General features: G+C 38.7%; 1 protein-coding gene across 7 annotated transcripts in view; it reads right to left on the reverse strand.

Annotated features, from left to right (window-relative positions):
- Positions 1-23,771, reverse strand: part of RAPGEF2 (Rap guanine nucleotide exchange factor 2) — a 236,510-nt gene that overhangs the window by 74,793 nt on the left and 137,946 nt on the right. The window contains exon 1 of one of the 7 annotated variants that reach the window (XM_056118807.1): positions 3,061-3,186. The exons of 4 other annotated variants lie outside the window; for them this stretch is intronic. In XM_056118807.1, coding sequence (XP_055974782.1) covers positions 3,061-3,114 — 54 coding nt within the window. In that variant the 5' untranslated portion in view covers positions 3,115-3,186. Of the gene's footprint in view, positions 1-2,184; positions 2,321-3,060; positions 3,187-23,771 lie in introns of those variants that run through there. 2 more of the 7 variants (XM_056118809.1, XM_056118806.1) reach the window with 2 other exon arrangements.

A 23,771-nucleotide genomic window follows, 5' to 3' on the forward strand; every position in this document is an offset into this window, starting at 1 on the left:
CATTCGCATGCCTTTCTGCTCGAGCAGTGTAGCTCTTACTAACAACTGTTCCCTTTTCACCTTTCATGTGAGAGTCGGCATAACTGTTCTCCTCTTCAATCTCTCACATAGAATAAAAATCCCATTACATGCTCAAGAACTCATACAAGTATACAGTAAGATATAATTACCTGTTATCAACAGACCATAGACAATGGAAAGTGTGATAAAAAAAACCATAAAATGTGTCAGTTAAAGTCTTAATCTAAATGAAATATTTCACCGATCCAATGATTCGGTACAAAATTCAACATTATTTATTGTACAACTACTAGGGGCCAGCACCAAAAGAGGCTGGTGGCCTAAGCTGTCAGCTGAGATAGAGGTAGTACTGGGACAAAAAGTCATAGTATTTCAACTGGTAACCAGTCTTACAGGAAACACTATGCCTGTGTCTTCTACAAAACCACCATTCTAAACCACGCGATGGTTAGTGTTAATTTAGCACACCACTCTCCTCAAGTCTAGTAAAGTACAGAGCAAGTACCAGGAAACAGGTATGTTTAAAAGACCAACAGCATCTCTCACTAGCGCCATAGTTCATGCACTACTTGGTATTAACTGTCACAATGGCTCCTGTTTTTGAACCCGCTAGGCATACTTTTCCCTCCCACGCCAGTCAACAGTTTCATAGTTTAACTTACTAATGAAAATTACATTCTTAATTTAAATAACCTCCTCCATTTTCCATGGATCTGGAAAAGGTTGCTAAGGAGCTCGCTGTTTCAACGTTGCGTCTAAAGTTCCTCACACATGGCGCAAGTACCACTTCTACCTAAAACCACCAGTACTGCAGGGGAGACTAATTTCCAGGGCCCCACTAATAAAATCAAACTCTAGTAACTTCTCTGTAACAACTTCTCCGACTAGTGAAATGAAGTATAAGGCAGGTCTTTTTTTTTTTTTTGGAGCTGATCCGAAGAGATTTAATTAATTTGAGGTACCACAAGGATCTCATTATGAAGGGGCAGCCTCAGAGCCCAGCCTGGGCTTCCTCTCCCAAAATCTACTGCCTGAAGAACATCCCGTGGTGTGCTGAGAGTGAGGTAACGCCTGCGCAGTTATTTCACCTAATCCAAAAAAAAAAAAAAAAAAAAAAAAAAAAAACCCCAAACAAACCTCTCTGGGACTCAGGCCCCTTTTGCCCACTGTGATGAAGAAAACCAAATTGTACTTTGCATCTCAATATTCCAAACCTAAGCATCTCAATATTCCAAACTCATGACCATCTCTCCATCTTCAAGACCTCCACAATTTATCTCCCTTTTTAAAATTTAACATCTCAACCTTCTTAGAATAAAGAGAAGGTCGTCTTTTACCCTACTTGGTGCTATGCTAAGGTCTCAAAACTGACATTCTAAGAATATTTCAGCCTGCTCTATCAACTGGCTCATGCTCAAATTCCCATTATGGGGATAATACATGTAAAACACACAGATTAACCTGGAGGCAGACAACTTCCAGCCCAGGGGTCTGGGAGTAGCATGGGCGCACACAAATGCCTCCAGCAAGAGCCTAGACCCAGCGCCGGGGACAGAAAAGCGCTTCTCACACACAGCAGGAGCTGCCTGTGTATGAGACAACATGACAAATGCATAGCTGACTCATGGGATCAATTATAAAGAAGGAAGACATGTGGCATACAAAAAAATTCTGGTTTTATCGCCTATTAATACATGTTAAATCAAATGAGTCATACTGATCGGTTTATTACCAAATCAATAACACTCTTCCTCCCTCCCTCCAAACTACACGTGAAATCCTTCTCGCAGACTCCAATTCTCAAAAACCCTTTTCATGACCTCCTATTACATTCAACTAAAGCATTTCTGTAAGGATGCTATTAAGTTCAAGCTGAATTGCCAAGCTTTCAATTTTGATTATAAAAATCATCTCTCATCATAAAAATATTTCTCTACATTCACGATTTTGCTTTAAACAAATTACTGGTCCTTAAGAGGAATTTAAATCACAACAAAACGGGAAGAACGAGCCCGTTGTAATTCACCCTCCCACCTCCAAGCAGACTACCATACCCTCTAAAAATCCTGTTTTCCCTGGAGAACACACAGCAATAATTCCCATTTTTTAAAGCAGTTCTCTATGACGTGCCACCAAAGCACACGCAGCATTTGCGATACTTACTGAATGTTTCTCCTGCTGGCCCATAACTCCATGGTTAGCTGGGATTGCTAATGGTTTCATAATGAAGAAACATATGCAGAACTGAATTTACACATCATGTACCAATCTCTCATGGAAGGCAAGTCACCCTCTACAGCATTAAATTCAAAGAGGAAAAAAAAAAGAGGGAGGAGGAGACCAAGCTGCAGCTTAAAGTGTCACTACTGGTAAGCTCGGAAACCACTCACACTTGTAGACCAGAAAAGGAATTCGAACAACGGTGTCCGTCTCCATTTTTATAACACTGAAACTCTAACCATCTCAGGCTATGACAAGACCGAGGAAACCTTACAAAGCTCTCAGTCTGCCGAGAGAACAAGATCATTTCTGAGATTGAGGAACAAGAGGCAAAAAGGAAAAAAAAAAAAAGCTAAAATGGCTGACTGCACACAGACTCCCCTGAAAAAAGGCTTAAATACAGAATTATATCAGGCAGGGTGGCATAAGAACCAGTCTCTAGCATTCAGCCAAGCATTGTTAATACTCTTGTTTCACTTGCAATCACACATACAGACCCCTCCAAGCAAGCAAGCAAGAGAAAGAAAGGAAAAATCAGGGCAGAGCGTGTGAATCGGGACCTCCTCCCTAGCTGCTAATGATGCTGACAGAGTGGTGACCAGTGATCTCAGTCCCACTCCACTAACCAAGTTTGCACAATTAATCTCAGCAGCATGACACTGATGGACATTTAATTTAATGATGCCTGTCCCTCACACACTCAACACAAGCATGACTGCTGGCGAGTCACTCACGGAAACACAGCACATGCACACACACAATCTCCAGAATCATGAGTCTGAATGCAACACACCAATATAATTACATTATTGTGCTTACTTTGGAGGACCATGGCTGCAGGCAGTTGGCATAGCAACGCACAAGGAAAGCCATTTCCTGGGTAGAGAGAAAGCTTCCTTTTCTAAATAAAAAATTCCTCTTAGGAAACAAACGGCATTGCTGCTCCCTGCAGAAAGCAAGACACTGTAGTCTGTCTCTTAACCTGCAAGGCTCACACTCAATGCAGTTCTAGTGATGTAAGTGGATTTCTCTCTCACCCTCCCTCTCCCTATATACACTGAAATCTTCAGCTCAAATGGTACACACATTCCTTAAGACTCGCCCCCTCCTCTACTTAACCATTTCACTCATTAAGGCAGCGATGGACAATCCAAATAAAGTAACAAGCTCTTGCCTGTATTATATCAGCAGCTGTAGGTTAAGCAAGTCTCAGAGGGATGGAATCCATTGATTGCTGACTCCAAATAATATCACTGAAGACAGGGTAGGAAAACGGAGCAAGGAAGGACTTACTTGAACAGCTCTCAACTAAAATATGATTTTTCACCAAGGTGAAGCTAAAAGAATGGAAGGGACGGCTTCCCTACCCTCCGAAACCACCATGCCAGAGCAAACAAGTAGCTATCAAAAAATCACAAAAAGCACATTTTAACAAGCTTCGTATAAATTTAGAAGATGTGATTTTCACAAACACCCATATACATACACACAGTGCACCTTGCCAATATAAAAAAGTCAGCTCAGGTTTGGGCTTTAAAATGCCGAATCAAACCTTTCCTTTTTATTTTTTTTCTTAAGAGGTAGAGAGTTCAAATGAATGAAGATACGTTAATTATACATTGAACACGGAATCTCACCCTAGGTTAGCAGGTCATATGACTTGGTAAGGAAAAGGACAGGTTAACTCTGAAACCCTAGGCAGTTTCTCACAGTCAGAACTATTTATAAATGCAGAGAGAGAATCTGTATGAACAATCTAGCACTAATGATGGGATTGTGGGACTTCTCTGGCTCCCCAACACTTTTCATACAATCTTCTGCCCCTTCCCACTCAGATGAAAGCCCATTTCCTCCCTCTCATTAATTTATATCTTCTCCCTGTTCATCCCAATATGCCTTTCAGCCGCTTCTCATGTTACTTTTACTTTTTTACACGTGTATTTCAGCCCTGCTCTCCCTGTCCCTCACTGGTTTTTAAGTAGGTTCATGTCTCTGTCAAACTCACAAACAGAAGCAACGAAACCAGGAACCTTCTCTATACCCTTTCTCTATTCTCCTATTGCCAGAGCCTAACTTCTTACACCACTTCACAACTAGTCTTTAGTACTTTGGTTTCCACCATTTCCTCACAGCACACATTTCTCAAAAAAAAAAAAAAAAAAGGGCAACCTCCAAGCTGGTCTCAAGACTATTCTCCACGTCTAATGCATCACAGTATCGCATTGATTAAAGTCTGTACCTTTTCTCAAATATGGATTTTTCTTCATCTCGGCTATCATCTCTCTCCAATCATTATTTACGGCCTTGAACGTTGCAGAAGCCTCCTTATTGAACTGTCTGGATTTAGTTTAACACCCAGCCCATTGAACATACTGCCTCCTGAGATCTTTTAAAAACTAAAACCTGAAATCTCATCCTTTGGAACCCCTTTTCAGTGAAAAGCTCATCAATGTTCCCACTGCTCTTGAGAGACTGTAATACCACGATGGGGGAGATTCGTATGTTTTCAGGACTTAAACTACATTCCCACTCATGGCTCTTCTTTCTTGAAAGGGCTAAGGGGCCTTTTTGCACAACATCATCATCATCATCATTATTATTATTATTATTATTACTATTACTATTGTCTGCTATAACTCCTCCTTTACCTTCCATTTGTTGACTGATGATTCCCACTCACACCAAAAACCAGTTTTTGAACTGTTCGCGGTTACCATGATGCTTATTACAACTGTAGTTTTTCCATTTAATCATGAAATTATTTAAGCAGGTAGTATCTGCTTCCCCTACTCAAAGCTCCACGAGGCACCATGTTCACTTGGGTGCCACTATATTTGGTATGGTGCATGTGCTGTCAGAGGCACTCACACCTTGCTGAATGGACAAAGTCTCCAATGATGGGAAGTGAACACTGACAAGCTCATATGTGATCTGAAGATTAGTTCCTATCAAAATTTTAAGGCAGGTATTAATTTAAGAACAAAAACTAAACTTTCCTCAAGAAGTTTTGTAAGTATATGGCACTGGTCTCTGACAAAGAAGCAAAAGCAACACATCAGGTCAAGGTTATTCTCTTCTATAAATATTTCTAAGTACTCACATATAAAAATCACATATGGGCAACCTTAGACCTGTCATTAAAATCAACCCAAAATGAATCAATTTAAATGTAAAATGCAAACCTGTAACAGGAGAAAAACAGATGTCCTTTAGTATCTGGTTTGACTTTTTTTTAAAATACAAAGCCAAAGACATAATAAATAGGATTTCATTAAAATAAAAAATAATGCTCTGTAAAACAATTATAAAGGGGCCAGTGATAGTAAAGGTGTTAAGGCACTTGCCATTCAGACAGCTGACCCCAGTTTGATCTTTGACACCAAAGGTGGTCACCCAAGCACCACTAGGAGTGATCCCTGAGCACAGAACTAGGAGTAAGTCCTGAGAAACATTGGATGTGCCCCCAAACCAAAACAAAAAAGCCACTATCGAGCTATTTAGAAGACAAGCCGCTAACTGGGAAAATACTTGCATATGTGGTAAAGAACTCTTACCCAACATACAGAAAGAAGTCTTAAAACTCAACAAAAGAAAATATCTTGCCTAAGGAAAGTGTGAAAAACCTAAACAGTTAACTCAACAACAAATGAAGAATAAAGGGACATATGAAAAGATGTTCCAAATCACATGGCATCAGGAATCTGCAAATCAAAAACAATCAGATACCACTACATATCTATAAAAATGGTTAAAACTCAAAATACTAGAAACTCCAAACTGAAGACTCACACACACACTTGCTAGAAATGCAAACTGATACAAGCCTGAAATGCACACTGATACAAGTGTGGAGTTTCTTACAAAACTAAATAACTTCCCATCCAGCAGCTGTACTCCTTGATACTTAAGTAAAACCCTGCACGAGGATGTTTACACCAGTTTTATTTTATCTGGTAAAATTCAGAATCAACTAAGATGCCCTTTAGTAGATGAATGACTATACATACTATGGTACACCAAGACAATGAAAAATTATTCTTCACACACACACGCACACACACACACACACACACATCCAAACCAAGTCACAAAAAGACCTGAAAAAACCTTAAATGTGTATTACTAAAAAAATAAATAAAAAGTCAATTTGAAAAAAACTACAAACTATATGACTCTAACTATATGACATTCAGAAAGCAGCAAAAGTATCGAAAGTTCGGGGGTGAAAAAGTTCAGTGGTTGTCAAAGGTGCAGGGAGAAGAGAGAAGAGCACAAAGGATATTTAAGATAGTAAAAATACTCAATCTAACTTTATATTGATAGCTATATATCATTAATAACTTTGTACAAATCAAGATTGTACAACACCAAGAATGAATGTAATGGTGAATGATTGCTTTGTGGTTCTTGTTGGTGAAAAAAATTCTCACTCTTGCAAATAAATATGATAGTGGGGAATCACTCTAGCAAATAAATTTGATAGTGGGGAAGCAAAATAAGAATGAACGCAATGGTGAATTATTTGCAACGTGGTTCTTCTTGTTGGTGAAAAAATTTATCACTCTGGCAAATGGAGTTGATAGTGGGGAGGCAATACATACTATTGAAGCAGGGGATGTGTAAAATCACTGACCTTTTTTTAATTTTGTTTTTAAGCACAGTGGTAGGCCGTTTGCCTTGCACGCAGCCAACATGGCCGACCCGAGTTCGATTCCTCCGCCCCTCTCGGAGAGCCCGGCAAGCAACCGAGAGTATTTCACATGCAAGGCAAAGCCTGGCAAGCTACCCGTGACGTACTCGATATGCCAAACACAGTAACAACAAGTCTCACGATGGAGACATTACTGGGCCCACTGGAGCAAATCGATGAACAACGGGAGGACCATGACCATTTTTAAGTATAAAACCATTCTAAATTCAAGAAACAAACAAACAAAAAAAAAGCGGTGTCAAAAGGTGGAAACAATCCAAGTTTCTGTCGATGAATGAATATGTAAACAAAATGTGACATATACAATATTATTCAGGATTAAAAAGCAAAAAATTATGTTACATGCTGTATCATAAACCCTGAAGGCCATATGATAAGTGATATGTCAGCCACAAAAAGAAAAATATTATATGATTCTACTTACATACCATACTATATGTCTTAAACTCATAGACAAAATAGGATGGTGATCTCTAAGGGCTGGGGAAAGGGAGAATTACTGTTATTTCTTAATGGATATGTAGTTCCAGTTTAAGAAGATGACAAAATTCTGGAGATAAACGAAAGGATAGCAGTAAATGTCACTGTCACTGTCACTGTCCTCCCGCTGTTCATCAATTTGCTCGAGCGGGCCCAGTAACGTCTCCACTGTGACAATTGTTACTGTGTTTGACATATTGAATATGTCACGGGTAGCTTGCCAGGCTCTGCCGTGCGGGCGAGATACTGTCGGTAGCCTGCCGGGCTCTCCGAGAGGGGTGGAGGAATCGAACTCGGGTCGGCCGTGTCAGCCGCATGCAAGGCAAAAGCCCTACCTGCTGTGCTATTGCTCCAGCCCAGCAGTAAATGTACTTATTGAATTTAACTGTACACATAAAAATATCAAAAATAGCACAGTTATTTTAATAGCACAATAGAAAAAAATACTAAGACAAGAACTACATAATCAAGTTTTATTTGTTCTAGTCCTTGTCTAACAAGTTCATGTGTCAAAAACTATGAAGTTTAAGTCAAATGACCCCTATGGCGAGGACATCCAACCCGGTATGTGAAAGTTCACATCCTGTCCTCTCTGGGAAAATGTGTCACTTCTCTCAAGAAAGAAACTAACCTAATCAGAGCACCTGTAAGATGAGGTTAGAAAATCACACATCCTTGGGCACTGATGCTTTTCTGTGCTGAGAATGGTGTGATTCCACTCACAATCTGGCTCCATGCCTACAACCTATATTTCTTAAGACCTATTCTTGCGACACTGAAATTTTACTATCTATATCTTGTTTAGCGAAGTCAACTCTGCTGGTTTATAATAAGCCATGCACTGCTTAATAAATAATATAAGGCCAAAAATATATGACTGGGATTAAGATGCTTGCCTTATACACAACCAACACAAATTCAGTCCTTCCACATTACATATGGTCCCGGCAAGAAGAACCAGAAGTGATCCCTGAAAACCGAGCCATGAGCAAGCCCTAAGCACTGCCAGATGTGGGGAGGTAGGAGAGGGAGGAAGGGAGAGAGGGAGGGAGGAAGGACCCAATTATTACAGATTTTAGGAAAATCCAAATTATAGACTTTATACAAACAAGAATAAAGTACTTTGATGTAGCCTTAATCTGGGATATACCTGTCTATTCCTTTACTATCTTAATTTAGCAAAGTATGTATTAAATAAATCCAGACAGAAAAACAAAGTGATACTTTCCACCCTATGCCAAGAACATCTAATGACTTCTAAATTATCAGTAATAATAATTCAAAACAGTTTACATACCTAATTCATCAAGCTACTTAACAGAAAGTATTTCCATGCTAAATTTAATATGATTATATTCATTTATATTTTCCACCTAAAGCATTTACCTTTTATTACAGCTAAAAAAAATTAAAAACAGTTGGTTCTTCTCAGCAATTATTAATTACAGTTGGAAGTGACGTTTATTTATTTATAATATTTATTTAGAGCTTCTATAGTGTTTATCCATAGATCTGAATATGCTTTTCACATTTAATTAAGTTTATCAAAACCCAAGGGAAACAAGAAAATTATGTATTCATCGTTCATAGAAAAATTAAGTGCATGAGATTATAGAGTTAGTAGTTTGGAAGAATACAAAATAGAACAAGGTTTTTATTATCACTTATCCTACTTATACACTCTGTAATGATTTCTTCCCATTTCTCCCTTTCCCAGAGGAATACAGAGGTTGGGGAACATCTGTGGGAGTAACAAGAATAATTTACTGATAACTAAAATCAGGAGATCTTACAGCTTTGATGCCTTATGTCATACCATTCGCCAAAGAAATGACATTTGAAAATGCTTTCTTCTATATATAAAGATAGCTTTCAGAAGTTTTACTTATACATTCTTAAATCTAGTATTCCCAATCATTAACTCTAGGACTTCTTTTCAAAAGAAAAAGTATTTAACAAATTCCTTCTATGATAAGGTCAATCCCACAGTTTCTATATTCTACTCCATCCTTGACTGGACTCCCAACAGATCCTCCATATGTACTCTCCCAAAGCACTTCTCCAGAAAATCTGGGTAGAATTTTAGTTTTTCTACTCTAACCTCCGTCCCTCTTGGAGAGCCCGGCAAGCTACCGAGAGTATCCCACCGCACAAGCAGAGCCTGGCAAGCTACCCATGATGTGTTCGATATGCCAAACACAGTAACAAGTCTCACAATGGAGACGTTACTGGTGCCCGCTCGAGCAAATCAATGAACAATGGGAGGACAGTGCTACAGTGCTACTGTCACCAAACACAACAGTATATCAAGTTCATTACTTTAAAATAAAAAAAACCAACGAGCCCCCCACCCCCTGCAATTATGAGCACCACGCCTAAAGCACAAAGTCAAGTAAGTACTTGAGTTCTATCTAAAGGCTTCAGAAGTACTGTTGCTTGAATTAGCAAGTTAATTTAACAGAATCTAAAAAGATCTCTCAGATATACTCCAAAGATATGTTATGAGAAAATCTGTAGAGTATTTTCCATTAAATTATTAATGACAACAGAGGCTGGAGCAATAGCACAGCGGATAGGGCATTTGTCTTGCATGCGGCAATCCAGGTTATATTCCCAACATCCCATATGGTCCCCTGAGCACTGCCAGGAGTAATTCATGAGTGCAGAGCCAGGAGTAACCCCTGTGCATTGCCCAGTGTGACTCAAAAAGCAAAAAAAAAAAAAAAAAAAAAAAAAAAAGACAACAAAATTTTCACTGGACCTTAGTCATAATTCAAAAATTAGTGTAGTCACATAACAAAATTCATAGGGAACATCCAAGTAATCATGTAAAAGATAACATGAAATGAAAACATGCTCAAAAGTAAAATGTTGTGAGACTTTATGTTAAGAATTGGAATGAGTGTTTTTGAAGAATGAATAGTTTAATATCACGTTTAACAAAGGTTATTTTACTTCCTAGAACCTTAAAAAATAAGTTTCATCTGGGGGAAGAGAGGTAACAGCAGTAAGCCACTTGCTTGCAGCTGCTGACCTGGACTGGGTCCCTGGCACGACATCTGATCCCCTGAACAAGACCAGGAGTGGTCGTTGAGCACAGAGCCATGAGTAATCCCTGGGCACCTCTAGGTGTGGCTCAGCTTTCTCTTTCGCCAGCAAAAGAGAAAATTTCATGTTGAAATATTCAAGTTTTTAGAGGTGAAGTCTCGAACACCAGTAAATCATTTCATTGGTTCTTGCAGGTGCAAGAATCTCCTACTAGGCTCCCCTCCATGGTATTTTATAAAAGCAACACTCCAGATGTAAATAGAAATTATTGCCCTTATTGCTAGTTTGACGTATAGTATTACTATATTTTCACAAGCATAAGGAATTGTTCGTTGTTCCTCTGTTTTCATCTAACATAAAGAATATTGATCACAAAGTGGAAAATGGGCTATGTGAAAGCAGAAACCATACAAATTTTTAAAATTTTTTACACTAGTAGCACTTTGCACCTGGTAACTATTCGAAGAATAAATTCGCCGTGATTCCATTTAACTTAATAGGGAAAAAATAGTGGGCAAAAACTAGTAAATTTTCATTAACAAGTAAGGGGAGATCTGTTTTGAAGAACAATTCAAGGGTTATCTATAAAACTGATATGACCAAACTTTTATATGAGCCAATGAACAATGCCAGTAAATCCTAATATAATCTTGGACCATATTATTAGACACGTAAGTCCAGAACAAGGAAGACAGGAAGTTTGGTTGTAAATACACTGTAGGGTAGTATAAGTAAGTTACAGCTGTCACTTATAAACATAGCAACTAGGAGAGGTAATCATAACTATAGTACTCAAAAAGCAAAAAAAAAAAGGGGGGGGAGGCTGGAGAGATAATACAGGGCACTGATCCACCATATAATGTCATTTGAACATTACTAGGAGTGATCCTTGAGCACAGAGCCAGGAGTAAGTCTTAAGCACAACCAAATTTGGCAAGTAGCTCCATCCCTCCTCCCTCATAAAAAAAAAAGGGCAAAAAAAAAAAAACTCTGATAAGGTGTTTATAGGAAAACTACAAGAAGTTGTATATGTTTAATCCAAGAAAGATTAAAAAAAAACACTTTAAATATCTCAAGTAGTTATGTAAAAGTGGAATGTGCATACTTGTGTCACTTTAGAAACTCTAGTACTAAACACTTTGTACTAGGCAGTGGGGTGTAGTTTTGACACATTATAGAAAAACTATCAGGAATCTCAATACTAAGTATAATTTAAGATCTTAAAGCAGAAACTGCATGTCAATGTTTATAGAGAAAAAGTTACTGAATCAGGGGATTTGATAGGGAGATATATCTCATCTCTTCTGGTTCTTAAAAATGATCTCATCTAATATGGTGGCTTTCTAACATACATGAAGAGCAAATTGATACAGGAGTAATGTGATACTGAAGACAGAAAAAGACAGCGTACATAAATCAGTGTCAGTCTCTCCTGGGACAGATGTCCTGATGACAGTGATCACTTTTTTCTGAGAAGAAATAATATTAAAATATCCCCGTAGCACTGTCCTCCAGTTGTTCACCAATTTGCTCAAGCATGCATCAGTAACGTCTCCATTGTGATACTTGTTGTTACTGTGTTTGGCATATCGAATATGCCATGGGGAGCTTGCCAGGTTCTGCCGTATGGGCGGGATACCCTCGGTAGCTGGCAGGGCTCTTCGAGAGGGACAGAGGAATCGAACCCAGATTGGCCGTGTGCAAGACAAATGCCCTAGCCGCTGTGCTACTGTTCCAGCCCCAAATATCCCTACTTTATTAATTTTTTTATTTTATTGAATCACCGTGCGATAGTTACAAGCTTTCATGCAGCACTGTTCACAATAGCCAAAATCTGGAAACAACCAAAGTGCCCTAGAACAGATGATTAATTAAAGAAACTTTGGTACATCTACACAATGGAATACTATGCACCTGTCAGAAGAGATGAAGTCATGAAATTTGCTTATAAATGGATAGACACTTGAGAGTATCATGCTGAGTGAGATGAGTCAGAAAGAGAGGGTCAAACATAGAAGAACTGCACTCGTTTGTGGAGTATAAAACAACATAACATGAACCTGACACCTAAGGATAGTAGATGCACAGGACAAGAAGATTGCTCCATTGCTGGAAGCCTGCCTCATGAGCGGAGGGGAGAAGGCAGCTGGAATAGAGAAGGGATCACTAAGAAAATGATGGCTTGAGGAATCGGTCGGGATGGGAGATCTTTGCTGAAAGTAGATAAAATACCCTTAAAAAAAAACTGGGTGCTGGAGCGATAAAACAGAGGGTAGGGCATTTGCTTTGCACAGGACCAGCCTGGGTTAGATTCCCAGCATCCCATATGTTCCCCCAAGCATTGCCAGAAGTAATTCCTGAGTGCATGAGCCAGGAGTAACCCCTATGCCTCGCTGGGTGTGACCAAAAAAAAAAAAAAAAACAAAAAACAAACGAACAAAATAACCTAATGAGACAACAGGCTAGAGATCTTCTTTTTAACATCATTAGTTGATAAATTAGAAGTTGACTTAAGGGTAAAGGGTGATATTCTTCATGCTAATAATCTAAATTATTAAAAATTACATATGACTAGCTAGACAAACTAGATAAAAAGTTTCTTGACTCTCTCTAAATCACTTCATATGTGTTTTCAATATTCTCAAGTCCCACCAACACTTACAATATTTTCTGTTACAGAAACATGAAGTTCTATGGCATTGCCTTTTCACCTCTAAAAACTGAAAAGTACTTATGGAAAATTGTTAAGTAAGCCCTTAGCCCCAGATGGTGTGATTCAACTCTGGCCCTCTGCCCCCGCCAAAAAATAAATAAATAAATAAATAAAACACACGTAAGTGATCACAGAGCCATTCCTTTTTCTTTGCCAATAAAAACCCATCCCCATACTGGGTGGGGAGGCAGTCCTGTACTGTTCTGGAGCAGGGAAGGAGGTGTGCAGTGCACAGTAGTGTCAAACACATAAATATTTCACTTCCTTAGAATATGCCTAGCTCCTAACAATGGTGACAGCATCACTTAAGAGTTTAGATTACAGCAAGGTTTAATTGGGGGGAAAAAAAAAAGAAAATAATATATACATATGAGAAAACACAAGTCAGCTAATACATTCCACAAGTATTCAACAATGGTCAACAATATTATTTCTGAACCCATTAACTAAAATGTTCATAAATGGGCTAAAATTAATGCAAATGCAAATAGATCTGTAATGCCACTCTTGAAAATAGAAATACTAATTCTGGAGGTCAGATCCCAAGACATCAACCTATAGCCGAGGCACTGCTGAGTATCTATGAAATGCTGCACAAAAGGCACACAATGGCATCTAAAATACTATCTGCAGGCCAGGGAGGTATCGCAAAGGGCTTGAGTGCTCGGCATGTGGGACAGCAGGGTTCAGTCCCTGGCACTGCATGGCCTCCTGAGAACGCAAAGAAACCACTCCTAAGCAATGGGCCAAGATAGCCACCAATTCCAAAAGTGAAAATTGCATGTATACATACATACACTATCTGTTATAAAATACTCACTGATTTTTGCAGAATTTCATTTCGGGAGCCAAAGAGACAGGAAAGGAGTTCAAAGTGTTTGCCTGACATTGAAACAAATCCCAGTGTGATCCCCTGCACTGCTTCTGATCCCTCGAGCACTGCCAAGAGTAACCCCTGAGCACAGTGCCAGGAGTAAGCCCTGAACATTGCTGGGTGTGGCCCCCAAACCAAACCAAACATTTAATTTTTTTGCATTTTTCTTTATTAAATCTAATGTTTTGAAATAATTCTAAAAATGTTTAAATTTTCATAACGGTTTAATATTCTTTCTAAAAGAAATGACAGTTTTTATAAGTGGAAACATTAATCAATTGACTCTACTACCAGGAATAGAATTGTGCCTGCATCCATGATATAATTAAATATACCCTAGACAGGAAATGCTCCCAAGTAAATTTGCTTGGAAAATAATTAAATATAGAAGATTGTCTTGATATAGAAAATATCTTAGATGCCATGGAAATTTTTGAAATGATCTCTTGAATAAGAGTTCAGTCTACCCATAGGCCATATGAGCTTAAAAGCAATGACAGTATTCAATCTTCCATTTCAGAATATTAGTAAGTAATACTCAAGGCACACACCTAAATTATCTTTCCTTAAAAACTCAAAAAAGGCAAGTAGAGCATTTTACCTGTTGATATTTTAGTTGCACATTAAAATTTCCAGTTATTTCCATGCTGATACTTATAAAGAGTATTAGAATATTTATCCATTTACCAACTACAGTAGTCAGAATTCCTCACAGATGACCAGATATTTTCCCTTCATAGTCATTAAATATGATTCAAAACTGGTGATATATGTACTAAAATAATCCTTCCTTTTTCAACTATCCACAGCTGTAAGGGTAGATTTCCTTCAAACACTTTATATACTTCAACTGGGAGATTAAACAACGGATGAATACAGAAGCGGAGTCTTGGTTGTGCCATCAAGTACATTTCTCCATGTTAACACACAACCATAAGTCTATAATGGCACTTGAACAGAACAAGACTTTCACTCATTCATAATGCACCTGACCCCTAAGTCTAAGTAGGAGAGGGCAAGAAACAAAAAAAGTTGGGAATAAACTTTCCTTGTGACCTGTATTTTACAGGAAATAAATTATTTTTCTCAACACTATAAGGACAATGTAAATGTTTAGTGGAACAAAATTTAAATATAGATATATACACATGTGTTCTCCCCCCATCCCCCTTGCCTCCCAGAGGACTAGATTAAAAACAAACAACAAAATTTGGAGGCCTGGTAAATCATAGCCCAGTGCCAGAACACCTGATGTGCAAGTGTGAGACTATCAGGAGCTGAATCCCCATCAACGCTCCACATGCCCTAAACAAACACTCCACATGATCTCAGCACTAGCATTTGGGATTACCAGTCTTAAAAAAACATACATAATCACTGGCACAAAGTGTGTGATCCTGGGTTAGAACCACAACCAAGTGTGGGGCAATCACACTTATGGGTTATGGTGAACACAACCAAGTGCACATGTCTTCTGCCATTGTAACAACCAACAGGGAGAATAAAATATCAATCAAAACCGGTTAGATATTAATATTAAACCCACACTACTAGACAGAAGCATGGTATAGTGTGTATGTATGTGTGTGTGTGTGTGTGAGAGAGAGAGAGAGAGAGAGCGCGCAAGACAAAAGTGCAATATGAGTAGAAAATAGTCAAGACTTATAGAGACCACTAACCGTGAAATATCATGTGAGCCATTAAGATATTTCACCAAGGAAAACCCACCATTTCAAATGTGAGAAGCAGGCATCATTTCAGCCCCTTTGAAAAAGCAGGGTCCTAGTCTCCCTAATATTTTGCATTAGTAGCTGATTAGTGAATCTCATCAAATGAACTTGAAAGCATAGCCACGAGTAGTAAGCCATGCTTTGTAATAACAAGGGAATATTTTATAAATAGGACAGGTAGACAAAATGAAAGATGTCATCTTTATCTGGATACACAGACACACACAATTAAAAAACAGAAAGTATTCGAAGACCATATACTACAAAGAAAATTTAGTAAGGAGTTCTAAAAAGAAAGATGCTTTAATTTCTAGATTATCTGTATTATTTGTTTTATACTGTCAAACTCAAATGACCTATAATAAATTAGTCAGCCCCAACATCATTAATTATTAGTATCCACAGACCTTGTTAAAACTGATGATGACATGAGAATCATCTTTTGGGGACAGAGGGACCTAAATTAGTCTTATGAGTATTGATGTAAGACCAAAACTCCATTTAATTTTATTTTTATTGAGAAAAACTGGCATACAACAGTAGCAATGATTAATATGCTTCAAGATTACAATGTTATCACACCATTAAATTGTCAATGTTGGGCCAGGGAGATAGTAAAGCAGGGAGGGCCCTTGCTTATCCTGCATGTAGCGATTCTTGTTTGATCACAACATCCCACATGGTCCCCGGAGCCAACCAGAAATGATCCCTGAGCAGGAGCCAGAAGTAACCCCTGGGCATGGCCAAGTGTTATGCAAAAACCAAATAAATAGTCAACAGGGGAGCCTTCATCCCACTCCCCCCACCCCCAGTGACTAAGTCAAAAGTGCATTTTTAAAAAGGGCCATTTCAAAGACTCTTTACAATTTTATTTTACCATACTTTGAAATCATACAAATTTTCATATTAACATTTAAATGATTTTACAGTACAACTTTATGGGTCACCATTACCTTAATTAGTGAAGGGGAGACAGAGAACTGATAAAGGAAGTTTCAAGAATTTAAACGTTAAGAAATACTAAACAAATCAAATAAAAATACGTCCTGAAAGATAGCTGAAACTCTAAAATGGGTAGTAGCCACTCAATATAACTATCTACTGAAAATATGTTCAGGGGCCAGGGAGGTGGGTGAGTGGTAAACTACAGTCTCACCTAAGACCCTCCCAATTTCTGCTGGGCACTCATACATGCCCACACATACACGAAAGGAGAATTTTAAAATTCCATCCCAGATCTGTGTGGGGTGTCTTTAGGGCAGTGGTGGAGATCAAACCCAGGGCTCATCATGCACTCCAAGTGGTTTGCCACTGACTCATGGAGAATGAGGCGATTTTTGTTTGTAAGTTATGGGGCCCCTTCTGATGCTGCTCAGGGTACGGGACTGCCAGGGGCTCTGATGTGAAAAATGTGCTCTGTCAGCTGGACTAACCTTTCAGTCCAACGATGAGTTTTCAAAAAAGATATTTCTTACGGCAGTTAAACCTTTTAGAAACTAAAACCCATTGCGATCAGAGGAACAGTACAGCAGGTAAGGTATTGGCCTCACATGACCCCATAGGGTCTTCCAAGCCCAACAGGAGTGATCCCTGAGCTCAGAGCCAGGAATAACCTCTATCATCCCATGCCCCCAAAAGAAAAATTGAAAATGTATTAAAACAATCCTTCCTTTTTCAACTATCCATAATACATAAATACACACACTGTCAAACACTGTCCTCCCATTGTTCATCAATTTGCTCGAGTGGGCCCAGTAACATCTCCACTTTGAGACTTGTTGTTACTATGTTTGGCATAGAATACATCAAGGGCGAGATACTCTTGGTATCTTTCCGGGGTCTTCAAGAAGGGCGGAGGAATCGAACCCGGCTCAGATGAGCTGGCTACGCGCAAGGCAAATGCCCTACCGCTGTGCTATTGCTCTAGCCCATACACACACACACACACACACACACACACACACACACATATCACCACATTTTCTTCATACACTTTCTGTATTTCAACTGGGAGATTAACAGATGAATAAGAAGTGGAATCCTGCTATCTCTTATTATATTAAATACATTTGAAAAAATATAAAGAATGAAATAGTACTATTTTCACAAAGAAACATATTAATGTGGGATAAATTTTCAAAATAATATTTTCAATTTTTTCAAGTTTTAGTTTAAAATATGGGAAATAAAGATGTAGTGAACTCATAAATATAAGTTCATGAAATCTTGACAAAGCTGAGTCCGTAAGCAAAAAGGTTTAACTATATCCAAAAGATAAATAAGAAAATTATTGGGCTCCAATCTGTTTTATTTTACTGTGTTCGGGGCCACACCTGGTGGTCCTCTAGGAATGTTCCCAGCTGTGCGTTTGGGATCAAACTGGGCCTTCTGCATGCAGAGCTCACAGTGCCCAAGCCCACTGAGCTATTTTTTTCTGCCCCCTCTTACCTCTTCAGGAAGGCTGGGGAAAAAAAAAATCAAAACCAAAACTGTCATAGGACCCAAAAATCCCATCCTGGGTATCTACCCCAAGAACACTCATCACAAATTTTTAAAAAATGTTTATGTACTTCTAAGTTCACGCAGTGCTATTCAGAATTACCAAGAGCTGGAAACTACCCAAGTGCCCAAGGACAGAAAAATAAAGTAATTGAAATTCATATACAATGAAATACTCTTCAGCTAAATAAGGAAATACAAAATCTCGTATTTAAGCACAATTTGGTTGGAACCTGCAAGTGCTTTGTTAAATGAAGTCGGAAGTAGAATGACAAATACTGGACGATCTCAAATATACATGGAATATAAAGAAATTAAGTTAAGGGAGCAGAAAATAATGAATACAAAGCCTTAGTCCTTGTCCAGTGAACTGTATGAACCAAACAGAAGGATGGCAGAGGGGTCCCTGAAGAAGGGACCCTGGGACAGTGAGACACACTCATGCTTTGGTGATGCAGAACATGGTATGCCTAAAGCATAGTAAGAAGTGCTACTGTAAATCTGGTAGGTCAAAATTCAAAAAAATTCAACCAAGTCTCCAAGCATGCCAGAAGCGACCCCTCAAGCACAGAGCTGGGAGGAGGCCCCACTCACTGGTGGGGCTCCTCCCCCCAACCTAAACAAGAAAAAGAATAAGTAGGCAAATATTCATACCAGGAAAAACAAAAGACAGAGAGCTATCAAGTGTTCATCAATGGCCACCCTCAAGGGCATCGATTCCATAAAGAAAATCAATGATGTCAGCACTCCCCTCTGCTGCCACCCACAGCATTTCTTCCTTAACTTGATGGGACTCTCTCTTTCTCCCTCCTCTCATATTTCCTAAATAAAACTACTTTATTTCAAAATAAGAGAGTGAAAGTGAGAGAGAGAATCAATGATGTCCAAGTATTCTCTACGTATCAGCTGTTCATGGATATATTTATTTCATCAATTCACAAACAACTACATGATCTCATCTTCACAAAATGTCCTAAGTATTCCTGAGTCCTAAGGATTCAAAGAGCAAATTATAAGATTCCATTTTAGAAACCTTTCTAAATAAATAGGAAGTAGAAGTATGCTAATAACTAGTGAGAAATGACTATTGTGAGTTTTTTTTCACAATATTTTCCAGTACTGCCAAATGCCTTCTGGATTGTGCTGAACCATAATTAGTCATTATCTTTGCTACCTTCATAGAAATCTATGCAAAAATTAAGATACCTAATTTTTCTCTTTCTTTTTCAATTTTTTTTGAGGGCGAGGGGAGACCACACCTAGCAGTGCTCAGAGACTATTCCTGGCATGGTGCTCAGAAATCACTTTTGGCAGTTCAGAGAACCATCAGGATGCCAGTGATCAAATGCAGGTCAGCAAGCAAAGCAAGTGGTCTACCACCTAACAATCTCTCTGGCCCTGAATATTTTTATACTCAAATCTTTCCTTTCTGAATAACTTTACCACGTATCCAAATCACCAGTGGATATTTCAGAAGTGAAATGGTCTACTCAGCCTCCACATCACTCCCCTTCTATGCTAGCAATTGCATACTCCACATTATATTCCAACTCTTCCTGTATTCCATTTGAAGAAAAGCACAGTAGCACTGTCCTCCGTTGTTCATCAATTTTCTCCAGTGGGCCCAGTAACGTCTCCATTGTGAGATTTTTTGTTACTGTGTTTGGCATATCGAATACATCATGGGTAGCTTGCTAGGCTTTGCTGTGCGGGTGAGATACTCTCGGTAGCTTGTTGGGCTCTCCGAGAGGGACAGAAGGATCAAATCCAGGTTGGCCAGGTTGCCCGCGTGCAAGGCAAACACCCTACTCGCTGGGCTATCGCTCAAGAAGGCTTAAAAAAAAAAAGGAACGGCAGCTAGATGGACTATCTTTCGTTGCAGGATGCCAGAGTTCATCCCCAGCACCACATGGACCCCTAAGGACCAGCAGGAGTAACTCTTCACCACAGAGCCCCTCTGAGCACTGCTGGGTATGGCCAGAAAAAAAGAAAAAAGAAAAAAAAAGCTGATTTCATATTCAGTCCATAAGAGATTTATCTACTACAACTATTCCATAAAACTGTCCCTTTCTCAAAAGCCTAGAATTGCTTTCTCCTAAAGTGTATTAACATTACTTTTCGATCTATACATGTAACTTACACAATCACAAAGGATACAAAAGATAGAACTAGTGCTTGTCTTGCATGTGGTCCACTTGGCTTCTATCCCCAGCACCTTATATGGTCTCCTGAGCACTCCAGGAGTGATCACTGAGTGCAGAACCAGAAGTAACCTGAGCACCACCTGGTGTGGCTCCAAAAATGGGGGTATGGGGTTAAGATACAAGATCTCTGCGATGTGGATATACATTCAAGTCCACCAAAAGTTTCAACTAGAGCTGGGGAGGTAGTACAGTATAAGGGGACTTGCCTTGCAAGTGGCTGACCAACCTAGTTGCATGCCTGAGCACTACATCTGGTGCCCCGAGCACTGCCATGAGTGATCCTGGAGCACAGAGCCAGGAGTACCCTGAGCATAGCCAGGTGTGGCCCCAAAACAAAAACAAAAGTTTACTCCTGACACATTGTAACATTAAACTGATTAAGATAGCTAATTTAAATGTATGTAATATGTGAAAAATAAGGGGAAATATAGAATATGTTATAAATAGGTAAATTACATAGTATGCGAACTGTAATCCAATAAAATTAATTTTAATTATTAACGAATATGAGGCACAAAAAATTTTGTTTCTAGACTATGACTAAAGCCACGCACATGGCTAAATCCTAAAAAGCACATGTCCTGAGTACAGAGACCTGGGTTCATTCCCCAGTACCACCCTCCCAACAAAGGAAGAACACAGGTATGTTTATTCCTCACCGGGTTTTTACAAAAAGGAAGGTATACTACTGAGAATAGGATAATGATTGCACCTCTAAAAGAAAATAGGGGGGAAATTATACACACACAAACATGAATAGTATTTTATAGGCATTTAAAAATACTTAATTAAAATATTTCCTTCCACAATGTAAAAGTAACACCTATATAATGAATTAAATGCTAGAGCTTCTTCCAGAGATCAACATTTTCTACCTACTGGAAAAGCATTTCAAGTCAGTATTTTAACTACATTCAAAAATCAAAACTGAAAATTTCTAATCACTCAACATTTCTAATAATGAAAACAGACAATTTACAACCGATAACTTAATTGTAATATCAGTTCCACACTGATCTTGAAAAAGGACTGAATTTCAAAGCAAATTTTCCCAAAGAGACATTTTTCAAACCAGCATGCAGCACTACAAAATCTTATGACCAAGGAAAAAGAAAAAAACCACCAGAGAAATGAAACAGTCAAAGATGAAAGGGATCTTTGCTATTGAGAGTAAAAGCTAAATTTTAGTCAAGTATATTTAAAACATGTACAGGCACAGAGAGCCACCAGTGTCCACAATTAGAGGGAGGACACAATGACAGTGATCTCTTTGACAAATAAATTGCTTGAAATATTGCATGACTTGCTACACAACACCCTTATTACTTTCAATTTCCAAGTGCAACCGAAAGATGGGTCCAATTATGACATCAATACAAGCTTTCTTTCAAAATGGAATGAAAGAACAGTAAATCCCAGTGGACATGGGGGTTCTGCAGCAGAGATGATGTAATATATAAAAATAGACATCCTCGAACAGAAGCTGAGACTTGGGTAAACAGCACACTGCATACTATTCTCAACTGCCTTGCATGAATTTGCAATGCATGCTGTTAATAGCACAAAGAGAAATAATTTTATGTTTGAAACTCTTTCCAGATTCACAGATCAACTTTGATACAGATAGCTATCGTTTCCCCATCTGTATATAAATTCAATCGACATCAGTACCTGAACAGAACTGCAAGAAAGAGAACTAATCCCCCCACAGCAGGGTGACCGAGACCACTGCAGCCGTTTTCACATGCTGCACGTTGCCAGCGATTACAGTACACCTGGCAGTGTACCGACACAGTCACCTATTGTTTCAAGATCTTCCAGGGGAAGCTTTCTTCAGGATTTTAAAATGCAACATGATGTAGGTGAAGTGGAACCAGTAAACCTCCTGATGGAGAGCGTGAAAAGCAGAGAATGCTTTTGACACCTCTCTCTAAAAGGCTCTGGTGTGAATAGAAAACATCAGGCTTGCATACAATAAAGAGTATGGAGAGCAAATTTTGTATGGCTTTTCATTTATTTATTTATTTTTTTGCGAGCATGCAGCGTGCATCGCTTCTCTGACACTCACTCCACACCCTCCTTTTCATTCTTTAGTCCCAGCCCAGTTTTCACACGTTTGTTGGGTTCTCCTGGAAAAAAGTGTTTCTGGGTTAGGGCCAGGGACTGTGGCGGTTGTGGCGCTCAGTTGTAGACTGCAGGCCTTACATGGCTCAATCCTCAAATTGTAACGAAAACTCAATTTATTTAACTGGGGCTGTTGCTCAGCCGTCCAGCACTTTTCATGCATGCTTGAGGCCCTGGATTCCGTCCCCAACAACACAAAAATAAACAAATCAGAGACCATTCAAAAAGCTACGTCTGATTCTAAAGCTGCCTCTATGTGCCTTTATAATTCCAGGAATTTCCTGTACTTCAACTGCTCATTTATTAGGTCACTGAGGCAAGATTCAGTCTGTCACACAGACCTTTGTAAAAAGTAAAACAAAGTCATGATAGCTCCAGTCAAAATATCTAATATCAAATAAATGTACTTCATCATAAAAGCAGCATTAGTCATCTCAGTATTTCAACAATTTTTTTAAATTAACCAAACCAAGAAATCAACTAAAGATGAAATAAGCTTAATCATTTCTACCTCAAGAAAAAAAAATCTTCCAGAGATGTACAACATACAACCAAGGAATGGTGACATAATCATCACATGAAAAATATCTTAAATTATCATGAAAAATAACCTTACAACATGGGGCTCACTTTCATAAGCCTCCTGTAAAGCAAGCTTCATAAACTGACACATTCCCAGATAACTTAGCATTATCACGGTCTGTCTTGTTCCCATAATGTTGTAGAACACTGTATTCAGCTTAGCTTACATTAATTTTAATGTACATTTCTGTGCACCTGCATCAAGAACTTCAAACTAAGTCATCTAATTGAAAAATTGAGCATGTAAACGTTAAATGATACCTGTAGGTAGATACCCTGCAGAAAAAGACTACTAATGAAATGTGTGGCAAATAACTTTATACATGACTGCAATTTATGTCAAAAATTTTATAATGATTGAGGCTATGCATGTTTTGTGTTGTACTGTGGTCAATCCTCTGAATTAAAATGTGCATGAAGTTAAGTCAGACTTCCAGAGGCAGGTCAGAGTAGGACAGTGAGTCAATGAGACCTGCACACGGGTAGGCAGTGGGGACAGAGAAGGGTTAAAGGTGCTTGCCTTGCATGCTGCAGAACCCTGGTTTGGGCACACCAGCACAATACA

Source organism: Sorex fumeus, unplaced genomic scaffold, assembly GCF_029834395.1.
Source record: "Sorex fumeus unplaced genomic scaffold, SorFum_2.1 ptg000039l, whole genome shotgun sequence".
Taxonomy (NCBI): Eukaryota; Metazoa; Chordata; class Mammalia; order Eulipotyphla; family Soricidae; genus Sorex; species Sorex fumeus.